The sequence below is a fragment of the Tenebrio molitor genome, chromosome 2 (assembly GCF_963966145.1).
Source record: "Tenebrio molitor chromosome 2, icTenMoli1.1, whole genome shotgun sequence".
Classification (NCBI taxonomy): Eukaryota; Metazoa; Arthropoda; class Insecta; order Coleoptera; family Tenebrionidae; genus Tenebrio; species Tenebrio molitor.
The window spans coordinates 1,038,565-1,058,130 of NC_091047.1; the positions used below are offsets into that span (position 1 = coordinate 1,038,565).

General features: G+C 42.5%; 4 protein-coding genes across 4 annotated transcripts; 3 read left to right on the forward strand and 1 right to left on the reverse strand.

The window, feature by feature from the left end:
• Window positions 1-3,053: 3,053 nt before the first annotated feature.
• On the forward strand, window positions 3,054-11,139 carry LOC138124991 (ice-structuring glycoprotein-like). The gene is made up of 4 exons (XM_069040191.1): window positions 3,054-3,158; window positions 3,223-3,966; window positions 6,968-7,750; window positions 10,240-11,139. Exons 1-4 carry the CDS (start codon window positions 3,147-3,149, stop codon window positions 11,050-11,052), a joined length of 2,352 nt encoding a protein of 783 aa, XP_068896292.1. The 5' UTR covers window positions 3,054-3,146; the 3' UTR covers window positions 11,053-11,139.
• A 1,892-nt stretch (window positions 11,140-13,031) lies between these two features.
• LOC138123151 (cuticle protein-like) lies at window positions 13,032-13,745 on the forward strand. Its single transcript, XM_069037705.1, has 2 exons — window positions 13,032-13,180; window positions 13,232-13,745. The coding sequence occupies exons 1-2, from the start codon at window positions 13,169-13,171 to the stop codon at window positions 13,655-13,657; spliced, it is 438 nt and encodes a 145-aa protein (XP_068893806.1). The 5' UTR covers window positions 13,032-13,168; the 3' UTR covers window positions 13,658-13,745.
• Window positions 13,746-14,691: 946 nt separating this feature from the next.
• Window positions 14,692-15,302, forward strand: LOC138123152 (cuticle protein 8-like). Its single transcript, XM_069037706.1, has 2 exons — window positions 14,692-14,850; window positions 14,904-15,302. Exons 1-2 carry the CDS (start codon window positions 14,839-14,841, stop codon window positions 15,255-15,257), a joined length of 366 nt encoding a protein of 121 aa, XP_068893807.1. The 5' UTR covers window positions 14,692-14,838; the 3' UTR covers window positions 15,258-15,302.
• A 308-nt stretch (window positions 15,303-15,610) lies between these two features.
• On the reverse strand, window positions 15,611-16,668 carry LOC138123150 (high mobility group nucleosome-binding domain-containing protein 5-like). Its single transcript, XM_069037703.1, has 2 exons — window positions 16,517-16,668; window positions 15,611-16,462 (listed from the first exon to the last, which is right to left on the reverse strand). The coding sequence occupies exons 1-2, from the start codon at window positions 16,526-16,528 to the stop codon at window positions 15,650-15,652; spliced, it is 825 nt and encodes a 274-aa protein (XP_068893804.1). The 5' UTR covers window positions 16,529-16,668; the 3' UTR covers window positions 15,611-15,649.
• Window positions 16,669-19,566: the final 2,898 nt, after the last annotated feature.

Consider the following 19,566-nt stretch of genomic DNA (forward strand, 5'->3'; position numbering starts at 1 on the left):
TGCGGAATATTTGTCGGTCGTCGAAAGCGATGGCAATGAGTCTTTTATCAGAAATTTGGAAGGTTACGAAAATCAGAAATGTGCGAGGTGGAAAAATTCCCCTCAAGAGAGTCGCCGATTGCAACAGCTCCATGTAACAACGTTGCAGCCGCATTAACAAACCCATTAAATGATCCATTTTTACGCAACTTCTTTCAAAAGATTATTATACATTTTGAACATATAGCGATCATACGTGGCCGACGTAACACAACAATCGCTCTTGCACAAGATCACGATCGCTTTGCGGTCGCCTTTTTCAAGAACAATCGACAACCGGACACTGTTTCGACCTCCGGAGCGGGCGGGCCGGTCCGGCTCCGGAACAAGTTCGGCCCGACTTACGGATATCGATCGATCGTCATTGTTCCAGGACAAAAGTGAGGTCGCAGGTCATGCAAAATATATTAAAACGATTGCGCCAGATTGGTGTTACGTCATCGCAGAAAGAGACACACCTGCTCCGATAATAATTTCTCTTTCAATGGGCACACATCTGATGACATTACTGGTAGACGGATTCGATTATTCGGATTGTTGGGCAAAGGTTCGCGGCCCTGGCCGAGATACGCTTATCTTAATAACAATCGATTGTTTATAAATATTGATTTATGGGCTAGACGGGTTTTTCTCGGTGGGGTCGCTGGAAAAGTCCGGGCGGAGCGGGGTCGGCCCCGGACTTGCACAATTTTGTGTTGTTGCCAACGAGAAGCTTTAAAATGCTAAAGTTACAGAGTGCCACTTGAATGTCCATCAAACCCTGTCGGATAAAATAAATAAATAAATAAATAAATAAATATGTATTACAGAACTTTATCCACAATAAGTTTTTGAAGTACAAAATTCTTTATATTTTTTGAATTGCATCAAAGTTACGCAAATAAAACTTACGTATTCGTTCAAAATAAAAAAAAAAAATTATCAAGGTTGAAAAAATTAAAAATTGTGTACCTATGTACAGAGTGATATATTATTACCTTGGAACCGTCATGAATTCTTAAATTGGAGGAAGAAATTTGCTCTAATAAATAAATATTTGAATTGCAAATTTTCCTCGCAATTAACTTTTAGGGCTATAAAATTTTTAAAAACTTTAAGGCCCAGTTTACAAAAGCGAAATTAAGTGAATCGTAATCAAATGCGAGAATAAGTGAACACGTGATCAGATTGAACCAATCGAAGCTTCGAATTCAAGAGTTAATCGCAATGCAAATTTAATTCGAATTAAATATTTAATTCTCTTTCTATAAACTCGCCCTTAATGTTTCTATCAAGATTTACTATTAAAAAATTTGACGACAAAGTCCATTCAAAAATCAAAAAACCACCACCTGTTGCTTTAGGTTGGTAAAATTTAAAAAACCCTAGATAGATATTTTTTCATACTATGTTGGTAACTATCAATTATGACAATTATTTGATTCAAAATAAAATTCACTTGCTTTGAATTTCGTTCATATTGTTTTATTAGCAGCACATTTCATTTATTTATTGATTCTAAAAAAAAAAAAAATTTTTTTTTTTTATTATTTTTACTTAAACATGCCCAGGAAAACAAGACACTTAATAAACATTTAACCTCAAAATTACAAGTCTCACCAAATTTTACACTAGACAGCGTTGCCGATAGTAATTATCGAGGAAAATGCGACCTTGGTGGTTTTTTGATTTTTGAATGGACTTTAAATCCACCACCTGTTGAATTATGTTGGCAGAAAAAAAATCCCTAGAATAAGCTTCATCTTTTTGGGTTGGCCCAAAATTTCGCTAAATTTGACATTTCATTGTTGCGTTTATTTACGTAACCCAACGTAATTATTATGTACAGAAAGGTTGTAACTACCATATCGTACCTTTTGAGTGAAACAATAAAATGAGAATAAAAAAACACGATGAATTACGACCAAAACGACGGTCAAGAGTTTTCTTTCATAACCCCACTTTTTTCTGACACTGCAGACAAACTAAAAACAAAAGTTGGCGACGTTGTCGGTTGTATTTTCGAGGTAGCATGCAGTGTTGGTGCATTTTTGATTTTGAAACAGATCATAACTACATTTTCCGAAATGTACATTTTGACAATTGTATTGGAAATAGTAAATTTCTAGTTTTGTTGGCAAGCTTTGTTATAGAAAAATTGTTACATAATATGTATTAATAAATTTATGTACTCGTATTTGAAAAAGGTAGATACAAAATAAATTTGTAATTATTCCAATTATGTCTTTTGCTTTGTAGTCCGTGCGGTCGCCTAAAAAATATAATGTGCACCTCGGCCACAAAGTGCCTTTTGTCCTCGACTGTTTTCAAGCCTCGGTTGCGCCTCGGCCAGAAAACTCACACTCGAACGAAAAAGATGCACTTTTTGGCCTTGATACACAAATAACTATAAAATGGAAATTTTGTAAATTCTTGTGTTACCTACTTATTTAAAGAATGCAAAATAGAATCTTCTTTGTTACTGAGATATTTGATTTACAACTTTTGCAAAATTTCTTGGGAGAAGTTTGTCAGTAAATTACCCTAGAACCTTCAAGTTTTTCAAAATTTTTTGTGTTCTTAATTTAAAAAAAATATATCAGAGTATCACATGATACGAATGAATCGCTATGAATTTTCGAACTAAATAAAATACATAATTTTTTTAATTTCGAAAATTTTGTCACGAATTTCACAAAGTTTTCAAAAATGTTTAGTGTGTTTAAAAACTGTTGAATGTGGAGTGCAGGTGGTGCTGGTCGAAATAAAGTTTTAAATTTCTCTGAAAAAATTTTGGGTGTATTTTTTCGGTTTTTTTTTGGAGGGCCTTCGGTGGGCCACATGTAGGAAACTCGGAGTCAAGGCTGCGGTCCGAAATTGGTCTAACGGCGGTGACATTGGTCGAAAATTGCTTAATAAGCGTCCGTTATGTAATTGGAACGGCGCTTCGTCTAACGTTGAATGTCTTCGCGAGATAAACCGTGAAAAGCTTCCATCAGGATCGAGCCTCCGGTCCAGTGAAAGGTCCCAAACTGGGCCCGGGCCGTGGGGGCCACACCTCCACTCCAGCTATATAAACATGTGCACCACCCAAGCCTGGCCAGAATCACACAACGATCAAAGCAAACATGGCATTCAAAGTGAGTAGAGTGCAAAGAGTGAGCCGCCGCCCTAGTGCAGTGCCCTAACCCCAATCTGTTACAGTTCGCCGTCTTCGCCGCCTTCGTCGCCGTAGCCCGTGCCGGCGCCCCCCTAGGCTACGCCGGTCCAGCCGTGGCTAGCTACGCCGCCCCAGCCGTGGCCAGCTACGCCGCTCCAGCCTACTCCTACGCCGCCGCTCCCGCCGTCCACGGTTACGCCGCCCACGGTTACGCCGCCGCTCCAGCCGTCCACGCTTACGCCGCCCCAGCCATCGCTAAGGTCGCCGCTCCCGTAGCCTACGCCGCCCCCGTCGCCAAGGCCGTCGTCGCCGAAGCCTACGCCCCAGCCCACTACGACTTCGGGTACGCCGTCAGCGACCCCCACACCGGAGACAGCAAGAGCCAGCAGGAGTCCCGCCGCGGAGACGTCGTCCAAGGAAGCTACTCCCTCATCGACGCCGACGGCACCAAGCGCACCGTCGAGTACACCGCCGACCCCCACAACGGTTTCAACGCCGTCGTCCACAGAGAGGGCGCCGTCGCCGTCAAAGCCGTAGCCCCAGTCGCTAAAGTGGCCGCTCCGGTCGCCTACGCCGCTCCCGCCATCGCCAAGTATGCCGCTCCGGTTGCCGCCTACGCCGCCGCTCCCGTAGCTCACGCTTACGCCGCTCCCGTAGCCCACGCTTACGCCGCTCCAGCCATCGCCAAGTACGCCGCTCCCGCCGTCGCCTATGCCGCCCCGGCCGTCGCCAAGTACGCCGCCGCCCCCGCCATCTCCTACGCCTCTCACGCTCCAGCTTACTACCACTAAGCGGCAGCGGTGAGAATGTGGTTGAATGTCCTGTTCACGTAGAGATTGTTGATCGTTGCATGTGAATATGTATAATTTATTTTTGTAGATAGGCCGATGGTGCCAAAATAAATAATTTTATCGTAAATCAATACTCATGTTTCTTTTTCTTTATAACAACAGGCCACCACACAAGAAACGATGCGAGAGCAAGTGCATGCTTGATTAAATCGACGTTGAAATGAATTTTATGTTATCTCGGTGTAATCTTGAAATTGATGAAGATGTTGCATTGACACACAAATATCGTTAGTTGGAAGATGGAGCGGAACACGTTCACCGCATTAATCAATTTAGTTTCAAAATTTGCTCTTTGCACAAATGTTAAATTCCAACGAAAAACGAAACCTTATTCCATAAATTACATCTTTCTAGGTGATGAAACTAGAAAATAGCAGAACGGAGCACTTCTTTGTCTCCTATTTTTACGGTAGTAACAGTTCGAAATCTTCAAGCAAGTAATAATAAATCTCGATTCAATCTTTCTATTTAGATAAATAATTGTTAACATTAGCAAAAAATGATTATGCAAGTATGTTTACTCTCAGCAACCGTTTTGTCACACTTCTCTTCAATAAATCACGTTAACGGCAGCCACAGAGCAACAAGATATGTACAGTCTGATTTACATAGATTAATTTTAAGTTCCCAGTTTTATTTGTCCACCGACCGTACATCTTTTCTTTTTCGTAACAATTTCCATGTTATCTTTGTATTGTTCGAAAATGATAAAGAATCAATTGTTCTTCAATATGAAATTGCTTGAATTAGCAAAAGTGTAGGTACTTATGCATCTTCGAATTATACATACAGGGTGTTTTTGAAATGCGTGCACAAATTTTAACCACGAGCTACTGGCTACATGTAGAACTCGGAAAAAGCATCTAAAAAAGTCTATGTCAAAAAATAAAATGACATTTATTTTTTGAGCTACAATTTTTTTTAATTGCTTTTAGTCTTCTACGTTGTCAAACAACCTCGTAGGTAAAATTTCGGGACATTTTAAAAATACACCCTGTACATCATATTTTATAAAACGTACACCAATGCGGTTTCCTTATTTTAAAGCATATTTCCTATAAGCTATTTCGCATTGGCGTACACTTTATAAAACATGATATACAGGGTGTATTCTTTTTTACCTACGAGGTTGTAGCACAACGTAGAAAACTAAAAACAATTTAAAAAAATTGTATCTCAAAAAATAAGTGTCATTTTATTTTTTGACATAGAATTTTTTAAATATTTTTTTCGAGTTCTACATGAAGCCAGTAGCTCGTGATTAAAATTTGTGCACGCATTTCAAAAACACCCTGTAGATTAGTCATTGGGTAGATTTTTACATAACTGTGTGACATGTTAAACGAAATTCCAATTCGTGATTTTTAATTTAGTGGTGTTTAAAATAAAGCTTCTTTTAATTTGTTGCGTGCTTGTTAACATGTTGGTGTTTGCTAAAAACGTAGGGGAAAGGCGATCCTGAATCAATGTAATCTCAATGAATTTTGGAAAAGTTCTTCTTTTTGGATTTGGAGACAATAGAAGAAATTACAACGGCGCGGCGTGCTTTCGAAGAATTAAAAAAAAAGGAAAAGGAGGAAAAGGAGAAAAAAGAGCAGCAATTGAAAGCAACAATTCCAAAAATTCTTTTGCATGAATTGTTGCGTCTCCAACTGAAGCTGTATTTAAGCTACGCCGGCAAAGAATGGTGTCCTTGATTAATTCAGTTTCTTGTTTATCTTGAGTGATCTATTTGAGTCACTTCTACTGATTTTTTTCGATTTTTTTTGAAACATAAAAATATAAATACATACTAAGCAACTTTCTTTAAAACTAGAACTCTGTCCTGATGTCCACGTTTACCCCATCAATTGCTCGATGCGGCACGTCACGTGATTAATTAATAATTATAATTACATTTTCAAAATGTCGGATTAGTGTTCGCCCTTCCCCTAAAATGTTGGTGTATTTCTCTAAAATCATTTCTCAACTCTGCAAATTAAATATTACAAAATACCTAAACTAGCAGTTTTTTTTGACAACAGGAAATGCACGAATTTTAATTAAAACCAACAAACAAGTAAAACCGAACTCGTTCCTGTCAACATTTGACATTTAGAAACCGAATGGCCCAGTGCTTGTATTACTGGTTGTCTAACCGCCACAGCCAAAAATTAAAAACTTGGCTTAGGAGCGTGAATTTTTCTTCGTTTTTCCAGGTATCGGAATGCATAACGCAACACACCCGGTGCACTATATCATCGCTGTCAATTGCTCAGCGTGTTGCCTTCTTTGGGACCTCGATCGGAATCCGATTGAATCATTATGACGATGATGACATATTCAACAAGGTTCGCATAATTGGATCGGTGAGGGTAATTACGAAACTTCATGACAAGTTCACGAGTGAATTCAAATTCCGTCGATAACGAAAAAACTTCATTGGGAATCGCAATACCACCAGAAAATTTCAAAATTGGGCCACAGATGTTCAACAATTCAAATTCTTAGGTACGTGCGGTGGTTGCGACACATTTTAGGGAAAATCGCACCGATTCAATTGAACAATATGCAAATCCGTCCGAATAATTAATTTATTAAAATCAGTTCGTGTTACAAAACTGCATTATCTTTGACCTTTTCCCGGCCAGCTAATTACGTAAGCCCTTTTAATTGATACACTTTTCTGGCAGTATCGTTTCAGAAAAGAATGCTCTCAGCCAACTCGTTTTACGAGAATATCTTTTTCTGGCTAGGGTTACGCACCAGTGGAAGTGGACCACACCTTCCCCGAATTTTGTATAAAAATTGATGGAAGCTTCGATCAAAGCACATTCGAAACACAAACCACCAGTGAACAACATGGCATTCAAAGTAAGTGCCCATGCAGTGTGTCCCAAAAGTGCATCAGTGACCAGTACCGGAATACGTTTCTCATATAATCTTTCTCCTCTTTCAGTTCGTCGCCTTCGCCGCTTTGGTCGCAGTGGCCCGTGCGGGCGCCCCCTTGGGCTACGCCGCCGCCCCCGCAATCTCCTACGCCGCCCCTGCAGTCTCCTACGCAGCCCCGGCCGTGTCTTACGCCGCCGCTCCTGCTGTCTCTTACGCCGCTGCCCCTGCCGTCCATTACGCCGCTGCCCCTGCCGTCTCCTACGCCGCCCCTATCGCCAGAGCCGTAGCCCCAGTAGCTTACGCCGCTCCCGTCGCTAAAGCCGTAGTCGCCGAACACTATGCCCCAGCTCACTACGACTTCGGATACGGCGTCAATGATCCCCACACCGGAGACATCAAGAGCCACCAGGAGTCTCGCCGTGGAGATGTCGTCCAAGGTGCCTACTCCCTTGTAGATCCTGACGGCACCAAACGTACTGTACAGTACGCCGCTGACGCCCACAACGGTTTCAACGCTGTTGTCCACAAAGAACCCATCGCAGTCAAAGCCGTGCACGCTGTTGCAGCGGCTCCAGTCGCTTACGCCGCTCCAGTCGCTAAAGTGGCCGCTCCAGTCGCTTACGCCGCCCCAGCTGTAGCTGCGGTGGCCGCTCCCGCCGTAGGATTGGGCTACAGTGGTTTGGGATACAGCGGTTTGGGTCACGCCGGAGGATTGGGCTACGCCGGAGGATTGGGCTACGCCGGAGGATTGGGTTACGCCGGAGGACTGGGCTACGCCGGAGGATTGGGTTATTCCTCCGGTCTGGGTTACGCCGCAGGTGGTTTGGGCCACTCCAAGGCTCTCCTCGGTTAGGGTAGTTTAGACTGAGTTGATTATCTTTTGTATAGTCGTATTTTCTGGATGACGCCTAAATTTTTTTAGGTGGTGATATTGCCTAATTCTTCGCAAGATATATTAATACCTATTTTTCACAAATAAACGAATTTTTACAAGAATTTTTATGTTTTATTTTGTCATCGGCGATTAATTGACAACATAATGGATCAACTATCACTTTTAAATCTGGTAGCAATAGAAGAGATTGGGAAAATTATACAACGAATGAATCCGTTGCATCAGAAAATTAGAGAAATGAGAATATTGCACCTCTAAGTGGTTCAAACGAGTCTTATATATTTTTTAAATCACCAAAATGAAGCAAAAAAATGTTGCAATGTTGAGTCACTTCCGACAAAACCTGTTAGCTTTCTGTCATAAAGTCTTTTTTACAAATATAAATATGTACCGTTATACTTTTGATTTTTTTCATTACACTAACACATGAACATGATGATTGAATATCAATTAAGAAACTCGTATTGACGAGTCAGTTTATCGTGTGCCTAAAAAAATTGACATGTTGATTAAGGAATTTTCACAGGTCACATAAGTTATGTAAAAAGAATTTATGATTAATTAATGAGATACAAAAGGTGGGTCGTAGATTGATCCAGTTCATGTAGATTTTTGAGATTACGTTAGACATATTGCATGAAGCAACTTGCTCTATGGTTCGTCAGACGCATAATTGAATCTACTCTAAAAACGCAGTCCAATTTTTACCCTTTTGCGATGACGTCATTATCTAGTAACTTCACGTATGTTTGAGTTAGGATCAGAAACAAATTTGAATTGATCATAAATAACTATAATGTTTCAAATTTGTTGACAATTGCTTCGAAAGGTTATGCTTGTAATCAATGTAATAAGTGAAAGAAATTAAAAATTGGCAAATTGACAGGAGCATAAAATAACCTCAAAGTGACCATCAATAAATAAACGTGCCTTTTTTTTGTTTTTGTCTGTTTCTGTCGTTTCAATTAAGAGAAAGCGAGGAAGAAATCGTGACGTCACCTCAAAAGGGTAAAAATTGGACTATATTTTAAGAGCTTCGTAACATGTTAGTTGATCACAGGACAGCAAAATATTCAAAATTACCCCATTACTGCCAAATGTGTTATTTTTTCTTCTGAGTGATAACGCTAGGTGGCGTTGGAATTCGGGTGGAGATAAGGTTCTCGATTATAAAAGGTAACGACAACGGTTGCGCCAATATTTCCATCTCACTTAATTTGGCGTCTATGCAAGTTAATCTGTTCGACACTATACAAACATCCCGTAAAATTGTGTATAACTCTGTCTTTGTCACACTCATGGCATTTGGCGATATGTCCTCTCTTTAATTTGGCGTCTCAAAAACGAACAATGAGTTGTCGCTACCTTATTTATCATCAAGAACCTTAGGTGGAGAGTGGAGATAAGAGATAAGGTTCTCAATGATAAATAAGGCAGCGACAACTCATTGTTCATTTTTTGAGACGTATACACAATTTTACGGGCTTTTTGTATCGTGTTAAACAGATTAACATAGACTCCAAATGACGTGAGATGGAAATATTGGCGCATGTTCTGTGTTGGCGCAACCGTTGTCGTTACCTTTTATAATCGAGAACCTTAGGTGGAGAAACAAAGTCCGCATTATCGCTTCTTCCTTTCCGTGTTCTCCAGTTATTGAACACAGAACACTTTGATGTTCTTGCCATTAAATGAGCACAGGTTGGTACAAAAACTATTTAGAAGAAAGCTGTCAGGGGTGGATTAGTTCATTGTTGTTGGCGCTGCGTAGAGCTGTCACTAAAGTCTGTCACTGCTGTCAGTGTTTGTCATCTTCTATGGAAGGTTGTGCAGGGTCATTATAAATGTTTCTAACATCGTAGGTGGCTGTGCGCTATAGTTTCTACAGTTTAGGTGCGCCGCTACGCCGACTAGATGTTAGAAATATTTATAATAAATAACCCTGTAGAAGTCTTCTAAGGGTGACATCTGCGTGTCCGCCTATTCTGTGGCAAAATTGGCAATGCTACAAACGAGTTTTGCACTTGATATGTCACAATAAAGATTGTTTAAAAAATTAAGAGAAAGTAAATTAAGATGCAATCCAAATACCAGAACAAAACAAGATCATTTTTTACGAAATCCTTAAAGGTTGCCAGAAAAAACTGGACCTTGAAATGGTAAAAAATTCTAATCTGAGAGATAATGCAATTGTCGCGCTGAAAAGTGCTCGAATTGAACTTGTTTTACAAGAATGTCATTATCTGGTTTGGGGTTACAACAGAACAACTAGACCACGCCTTGACAAATTTGTATAAAAATTGCGAACCACCACCGAGAGAGCATACTCCAAACAGAAGAACCCAGTGAACAACATGGCATTCAAAGTAAGTGTCTGTACTTGCAGTGCGCCCAAAAAGTGTTAGTGATCAGTGTTGGTGACATTCTAATTCGTTCTTTTTCAGTTCGTCGCTTTCGCCGCTCTTTTGACCGTGGCCCGTGCCGGTGTCCCCTTAGGCTACCACGCTCCCGCCCTGTCTTACGCCGCCGCTCCTGCCCTGTCTTACGCCGCTGCCCCAGCCGTCTCCTACGCCGCCCCCATCGCCAGAGCCGTAGCTCCCGCCATCTCCTACGCTGCCCCCATCGCCAGGGCCGTCGCTCCCGCCGTCTCCTACGCCGCCCCCATCGCCAGAGCCGTAGCCCCAGTAGCTTACGCCGCTCCCGTCGCTAAAGCCGTAGTCGCCGAACCCTATGCCCCAGCTCACTACGACTTCGGATATGCCGTCAACGACCCCCACACCGGTGACATCAAGAGCCAGCAGGAATCTCGCCGCGGGGATGTCGTCCAAGGTGCTTACTCTCTGGTCGACTCTGATGGCACAAGACGTGTCGTGGAATACGCCGCCGATCCCCTCAACGGTTTCAACGCTGTTGTCCGCAAAGAACCCCTCGCCGTCAAAACTGTCGCCCCAGTAGCCCACGCCATCGCCGCTCCCGTCGCCCACGCCATCGCCGCTCCCGTCGCCAGGATCGCCGCCCCAGTAGCTAGGATCGCTGCTCCAGTCGCCGCCGTCGCCGCCCCAGCCGTCGGTTTGGGATACAGTGGATTGGGATACAGTGGTTTGGGATATGCCGGTGGTTTGGGATACTCCAGCGGTTTGGGATACTCCAGCGGTTTGGGATACGCCAGCGGTTTGGGATACTCCAGCGGTTTGGGATATGCCAGCGGTTTGGGATACTCCACCGGTTTGGGATACTCCAAAGCCCTCCTCCACTAAACGACTGCATCAAACAATTATGCAGTTATTTAATTATAGGTAAATAATTTGATAATTGTTGAAATAAAAAAATCTAAAAAGTTAAAATGACTTTTGACGAAGTGGTCCCGAAAGTATTAGTCAACCCTGTACTTGTTGATTATCCGTTAAACAAAATCTGAATTCAAATTGAATTCAAAATTTTTGTTTTATTAAATTAATATTCTTCGAAAGTAGTTTTTATGAAGAAGAATATGAAAAAAGTGGTTATTTCCTTTTACAATATTGAATATGTCAAGAGAATTAAGAAAATCTTATTTTCATATGTCAAGTGTCAAAATAAAGGGAATCAAGTTGATGAATTAAAAAAAAAAAAAAAAAACAGATGAGTAACGTCCATTGTATACCTAGTATGCTGGTAAATATTAGAATACAACCTTGTGACCTTCAGAATTATAAATATAAACACAGGATCAATGTTTATGAATGATCAATAAATCTTTGCTATGGTTTTAAATTAATTTTAATTAAGTTTAAAAGATTGACCAATAAAAAAAAACGCTAACGGTTTTTTTTTGTATTTTTTTTTGTTGATAGCATTTCATTCATTCTTAAGGTTAAACTTAATTTATTAATTAGAAGTAGGATGTAAAATGTTACTTCTGGACCAAGCCATGTGGCGTCTTAAAAAACAAGGCAGAATCCTACAAATTTAGTGTTTTCCCACAAGTAAACATCCGAAAAAGATCTAAAAAACTTACAAAATGCCTTGTTTTTAAGCACCCCAAAATGGCATTTTATTTCTGGACCAGGACATTTGGCGTCTTCAAAAAACAAGGCAGAACCCTAAAAATTTAGCTGTTCTCCCAAAAGTAAACAACCGAAAAAGATCTAAAATCCTTAAAAAAGCACCAATTTTTATGCACCCCAAAAGTACCAAATATCTGTAGACCACCAAAAATTGGGTACATGATAAAACCATTAAAAATCACCCAAAATCATGCAAAATTATCTCAAGAGCACTCTAAAAAACTTACAAAATCCGTTGTTTTTAGACATTCCAAATGGCTTTTCGTTTCTGGACCAAGCCATTTGGCGCATGCAAAAAAAAGGAAAAACAACACCAAATCAAAGAAGTATATTTGTAGGATTCTGCCTTGTTTTTTTAAGACATGCCCTGGTCCAGAAGTAACATTTTACATCCTACTATTAGAATACAAATCGGCATTTATAAAAGTAACAAATAGGACTAAAAAAAGATAATAATAATAATAATAATGGTAATGAGAACATAAAATTTTAATTTAGTTTTTGAATAATTAAAATTGAAGGTGAGGAAAAACTTTCACCTGTGCATTACAGGAAGAGGTACCTAAGGTCAACCGGAGGAAAGTTGCGGTGTGAGTACTAGCTCCAGTCAGTTGAAATTTTGGAAACGTGTATGTTTGAGTTTAGCGAAACGCACCGATTCGATGGCGAGTTTCTGTTGAAAAATAATGAATTCATTCAGATCTAACTAATCATCGGAGTTGTTGGATCTTATATAAAGACGCGCAAGGTTAGTCGAGCGAAGGTCTCTACCTAAAATGTCGCAAGATGGTCCACAATTTGAGGTTAATTTCCTAACATTGAAAGAATCGTTTGGCGAAAGGGAGGCCGATTTGGGCCCTCAGGAATTCGCATAATTCAGGGTGCGCATCTCCAGATGTTCGATGGGCGCATCCCACCGTAGAACGACCATGAAATTTACCTAAATTTACACTAAATCATCCAAAATCGAAATTTTGAAATGTTAAGCAAAACATAATAAGAGAGTGATTAATAGAGAGCCATGGACAAGTCGATCGCTCCCCGGGGGTGGCGCTGAATTTGCGTCTTGGAGACAGCTTCATGGCTACGTTGTGCAAGAGAAATAATTAATTTCTTGGGACAAATTCCAAAAGCAGCGCCATCTAATTATGAGATGTTTGGAATAGCTGCCAATTAAAGTCAGTGATTTATACCATTTTTGGCCACATTGTTCCGTGTTTCGCCGCGAAAATCAGAATTTTGGTGGGGACCACACCTTCAAAAAACAAGTATAAAAGCGAATCCTCTTGAAGATTCGCCAGATCAGTAAAAAACCAAACACAGCAACATGGCATTCAAAGTAAGTAAGTGAAAATTTGGAAAACCTCCCAAGTAATTTGTTGTCTTCCAGCTCGTCGTCTTCGTAGCTTTGGTGGCCGCGGTCCGTGCTGGCGTCCCCTACGGGTACTCTGCCCCCGTGGCGCACGTCGCCGCCCCCGTCGCTTACGCCGCTCCCGTGGCCCGCGCCTACATCGCCGAACCTCACGCCCCGGCCCACTACGACTTCGGCTACGCCGTCAACGATCCTCTCACTGGAGACAGCAAGAGCCAGCACGAGGTGCGCCGTGGGGACGTCGTCCAGGGAAGCTACTCGCTCATCGACTCCGATGGCACCAAGCGCACCGTCAACTACGCCGCCGACCCCCACAACGGCTTCAACGCTGTAGTCCACAAAGAGCCCCTCGCTGTTGCTGTCAAGGCGGTGGCCCCCGTGGCCAGGATCGCGGCTCCGTTTCACGGATACGCCGCCCCTGCTCTGCACGCCAACTACTACTGATTCGCCCTAATGTTATTTTTGTTTTTTTTGTAAATTAATTCTGTTTCTTTTTCAATACCAAAATAAAATTAATCGATATTTAATGGGACCTTCGGATTATTGACAGTCGTGAGTTGTGGGAAGGCCCGGAAGTTGTTCGACGCCTTGACCCTGCCAGATCCTAACAGTCAAGGATTTTTTATTCAATTCTTAGATCGCAGTAAACACGGATGCGGTAAAAAAAATCGTCTGAAGGACCCTCATTACTTCAGCATTCACCTTGCTTTGGACTCACCCTGAAAACAGATTTTTCAAATTTTTTTCACGAAAGGTTAAAAAGCGACCTCTTCAAAAGTGTGGGCACGAAAAACGGACACATTCGCAATGTCCACCATCAATCAGCCGACCTTGGGCCAATACTATTTCAAAAATCATACGTCACAATTTTTTTTAGGCACGTGTTGTGGTGAAATCTGACTGTCAATATCTTGGGAAAGAGTATAAATTAAAGAACTACCAGGTCGCATTTTAGTGCAGAAGGCCAACAGTGTTGGAGACAAGCCCCAGACCGACTTCTTAAAAAAAAGCAAATTGAAATTTTAATAGTAAATAGTACAGCAAATGACAAAAACAGATACTTTACTACTGTGTATTTTGAAAGAGAATGCGAATTGAGCAAATAACACAAAGTTGTACATCACAGAAGGGTAATGTAGCTGAATTTTGCGAAAAACAAGCAAATCCGGCAACGCTGTCGAGAGAGTTCAATTAAACTGTGAGCGTCAGGGTGAGGGTGCGAGTTGTCGACCACAACGCCATCTCTCCTCGCGCGTCGCTTCTCCGCCGACTACTAGATTGAAATACGAGTATGTCTTGTCTTGCGCTTGCAAATCATACCAGACTCGACCCAGATCGCACCCACTTGCCCATGCAAATGCAGAGAAGTTTGTTGACGTGTAAAAATCAAAACCCAAGACATCGAGTACGCTTACGTCATCCACCAACGTACCCCCACTCGAGCATTTAGGATCTGGGGACCACTTCTCTGTACAAAAATCTTATGTCACCCGATGTACACAAACAAGTTTGTTGATCACACGCGTTTCCCCATAATTCCAATTAATTAACTGTTATTCAACTGTTTCTGGGCCTGTCATCTATAAAAGCGCGCCGCACGCTCCAGCTTCGATACTTCCTGAATCATGGAACTCAGAGTAAGTACCGACTTGAGCCGCATCCATCAGATTGAGACAGTTGACGGTTGCAGGGTGTGATAGTGGTGATCGCGGTCATTGTCAGTGCCGCGGGCCAGAATGCGTTCTCGTACCGAAAAGTACCACTGCCCGTGTACTCGCCGGCGTTTGACCAGATCACCAAAGCTATCCTCCCGGAGCCGACGTCGGTACCGCTCTACTCGTACGACTACGCCGTCAACGATCCGTACTCCGGCGACAGCAAGACGCAGCAGGAGTCGCGCGACGGGGACGTCGTGCGAGGGTCGTACTCGCTGGTCGACGCCGACGGCACCAGGCGCGTGGTGGAGTACTACGCCGACGCGCTGCACGGCTTCAACGCCGTGGTGCGGAAAGAAGCTTCCACCAACGACGTATCCTCGTTGTAGATTTGTTATTTATTATTGTAATAAAGTTTATTTTGTAATTGGTTACGAAACGAATTTTTTCGATCGATTTGGGCCTTAAATCATCTGTTTTACGGCGTTGCCTAATGTGAGGCTGTAAGGAAGAGCAAATGCGTTTTTTCCGAGCGAGAAATGTTGTGGCGCAGCTTTCGACATTGACATTATCGCAGATTTATGAGATTGTTTCAGATTCATTTCTCAAATTCGGCATTTGCCACACAGTTCGGAAAAAATGGTGTCAGCACTCAACAACCGGTTCACGTTGAGTAACTCGTGCAGCAGGTGATGTCTTCGTGGGCAGTACGAAATTTGGGAGTTAAAGATACTCGACAAGGTCAAAACTATTCTAATCGTTTATTTGTGCTACAACTCCGTCAATTTAATTGGCGCACTGCGTACGTGATGGGGATCTGGTACCCGTAAGGAGCTTGATATCCAAACGGTATGTGGTACCCGTTGGGGTAGTACCGTGATACTGGTGCGTATGGTAAGCCGCCATGAGGATACAGAGGAAGAGGTACTATCCGGTAGGGATTGTACGAAGCGTGGTCTTCTTCATGGTACTTGCCATCGTCTTGTCCATCCTTGTGCTCCTCTTCATGATACATCCCGTCGTCCTGTCCATCCTTCTGCTCCTCTTCATAGTACTTGCCGTCCTGTCCATCCTTCTGCTCCTCTTCATGGTACTTCCCGTCATCCTGTCCATCCTTGTGCTCCTCTTCATGATACATCCCGTCATCCTGTCCATCCTTCTGCTCCTCTTCATAGTACTTGCCGTCTTGTCCATCCTTCTGCTCCTCTTCATGGTACTTGCCGTCGTCCTGTCCATCCTTCTGCTCCTCTTCATGGTACTTCCCGTCGTCTTCGTGCTCATCATGACCTTCATCCTTGTGACCTTCATCTTTATATTCGTCGTGGTGCGGTTCTTGAGTACTGTTCTCCTCGTGGTGATCTCCGGCAGATTCTTCCTCGACGACGGCTGTGAAACCGTGAGCGTCGTCGGCCGTGTAATGCACAATTCTTCTGATTCCGTTAGGGTCGACCACAGTGTAGCTACCTTCGACGACGTCCCCGTGGAGCATCTGCTGGTGACTGTTGAAGTTGCCGGTGTGGGGGTCGGCTACGACGTAGGCGAAATCTTGGGGGGCGGGTTTGGCCAACACCGCCACAGTTAAGCAAGCAAAAGTCTAAAATATTAAGTCGAAAAAAGTACTTGGGGTGGTGCTTGGGGTGGTACTTACAACTAGAAGCATCGTTGCGTTGTTTGGTGATGTTTGATTTTTTTGTAGAAATGCGAGTTTATATAGCGATTCCTGGACGATTTTCCGTCATTATTGTATAATTACAGGGAACTGGTCGCACATTGTACCTAAATCGATAACGACTAATCAAAATTACGAGATAATGACGTTGTTGTAATCGATTTCCAATGATTGGAAAAAATTACATACCTTACGGCCCTTACGCAATCCCTCAAGGCGGTACGAAAATATTTTTTAATGTTGTACTCCGAGTGCTCATTTGTTTTTAATTGCTTGTTTATTTGCCCTGAGTACAGGGAGACAAATAAAACGACACCAAAACATCAGAAACGATTTGGAAAGTTCAGTACTGAAGAAACTCTTCGAAGAGTTGATCGAAATTGGTGTCATTTCGGTTTCCACGTGATTTCAATGGGGTTTAAATCGGGAGACCACCAAGACCAACTCGCAAAACTGATCGTTTCTGTAAAAAGTAGCAATTGGCAAGTGTCGGTTGGTTGAAAATGTGGAAACTTTCCTCGTACCCGAAAGTTTTCCCTCAAATTTGTACCAGCTTTTCACTTTGGAGTGAACAGTTTCGCCCAGCTTTGGTGTGGATTTTGCAAAGCAACGAAAGAATTAATTTTCCGGGCGGGCAGATTTCATTAAAAAATCACCGCGAGACGACCGGGATGATTTAGCGCCGGTCGGTTCCTGCTCGGGCAATAATTTATTTACAATGGCCACAGGAGTGAAAAGCGAAACCCGCACACGCGGAAATAATAAAAATGGAAAAAAATACGACGAGGAATAAAGAGCGCGAGCGGATTAATTTTGAATATAATAAAAAACTGAACAATACACATTCTCCAACATCACGAATCAGTCGTCCGCAAAACATAAATCTCAAATCTGAGTCTGAAAAACGAGGATAATTTCAATAACCACTACGTGCCGCTGGCAGAGAACTTTTAAAAATGATCGCACGAATACGGTGTACGATTTATATTCGACGGCCGGTATAATAGTGTCCGTGCCGCTGTCCGGCTGGATTTTTTCACCAACCGCCACCAGTCAATGTCGCCGCCAGATCCCGATGCGGGTGGAACCGCCACCGGAGAGCTACCCTTGCATTTCGCTGACCAACGTTCTTCCTGCACAAGATTTGTGGCCTGCGGGGTAGGCAACCCGCAATGCACGATTGTATCGTTAATTGCCTAGCAACAAAACAAAAACACTGCGAACAAATAAATCTTGAAGGTAAATAATTATTATCCTGCTGACGTTTCGGTAAGGACAGGACTAGTGGGGCGTTCTGAGTAAAACCGTTGAAGTTTTTGTTTTGTTTTTGAATAAATAAATTTGAGTGGTCCGTCGTGTTTATTTCTTGTGGGCCGCTTCGTCCGGGGCGGCAACACTAACAACCGACCCATTTCAACAGGTGTCCCATCGAAACCAAAAACCAACAACTCGCCACCGAACGCAAACACGGCCTTATCGCGCCCATCTCTCCGTTCAACGGGAAACTGTCACTAAAGACCTGAAGCAAAAAGCGGTCCATTGTGCGAGGGATGCTCGCCCAACAATGGCAATTATCGGGGGATGATGTTGTAAGGTTAATACGGGGATCGAGTATCGGCCGATTTGTATCACAATATGTTACATAATAAAGCCAGCGCCGGGGGCTTATCAGATCGCCGTGGAGACCGCAGCTCCCACGCAACCCCCGACGGCACGATAAGGGTGAGTGTGGCGAACAGGTAGCTGAAGAGTTTTGATCGAATCGACATTTGTCTTGGTGATTTGGGCGAGGGTGTGCGGAGTTTTTGATTAACAAGAACAACGGGGTCCGGGGGCGGCAGGGCCCGGTGCGTCCGCCGCCGACGATACCGTAAAATTACAAATGAGATGAAGTTTCCAAGACGATCTTGTACAATGGCTGAGCTATTTGGGAAGTCATTCCGCGCGGCCGGCTCCATTGTGGTGGCTCCTCCGTCCCGGACTTTTATGCACAATTACATGAAATTGTCTCTTTGAATCCGGGGACAAAGGCCGGTATGCGAAAGGTTATATGTAGAATAAAAGAAGGGGATAATGACGGCGAGGTGCTCTAAGATCGCGGCTCCTGGAATTTAATTAAACGCGGATTACGACTCGGTCGGACCGTGGATACACTAGGGGGGACGGCGTTTTTTCGCGAAGGTGAGCCGTGGATGTGTCGACGGCGGCGGCGGCACCGTCGCCGGATTAATTTAAAGTTTGCGAGTTACAATGCGATATCGGCCATTGTGCTTGATTACAATAGAATTGTGACTTTGCATAGATATACGTTCGTCGACAATGCCGAAACTGGCAGCATGAAATTCAATTAATTCTGTCTACTCTGCATACATATCAAGTTTGAAGTTATTGTGTATTCATTCAGTTTCGCAATTTAAACGGGATTTATTAAGATTGTAATTGAATTTGATAGCGTTCGTTCCAACTTTTATTAAAAAGTCAAATCACGAACGGTCTTTCACGAACAAGCCCATTTTATATTGTATACACATTTTATTAAATATCGGGCGACGAAGAAGACGCCGCCGCCGCCGCCGCCGCCGAACCTTCAAGCTACATCCACTCCGAAAGCGACTTAATTAAAATTAACATTTCGTCGGAAATCCACCGACTGATTTATTCAATCCTCGCAATTTACTGTAAACCTTCAACAAACCCTTACACTTTGCAAATTAATATCGAAATCTTATTTTTTTCAATTTGTTTTGGTGGTTTCATTAGAATCAATGTGAGACGACTCTATTGGTCCCTTTAAAGATCAATCATCAATAAAGTAAGTAGTACTTGCAGATTTGCAACAACCTAAGAGCCACTGAAAATAATATTCGAAGACAGTACCTATTAAAAGCAGCAAAAATTAAAAAAGTCTTGTGTTTTCAAATTTAAATACCGCGCGATTAACAGTTACATATTTAGATCAAAGAAGCCTTTGAGATTTTGGACGTATGTCCACAGATACTGTAGAAATGCATGGAAGTATTTTTGGTTGC

Coding starts and splice junctions, on each gene's coding strand:
- LOC138124991 (XM_069040191.1), top strand. Junction 3,967..6,967: donor ACGCTCCAGCTTACTACCAC/TAAGCGGCAGCG, acceptor CTCCTCTTTCAG/TTCGTCGCCTTCGCCGCTTT. Junction 7,751..10,239: donor ACTCCAAGGCTCTCCTCGGT/TAGGGTAGTTTA, acceptor GTTCTTTTTCAG/TTCGTCGCTTTCGCCGCTCT.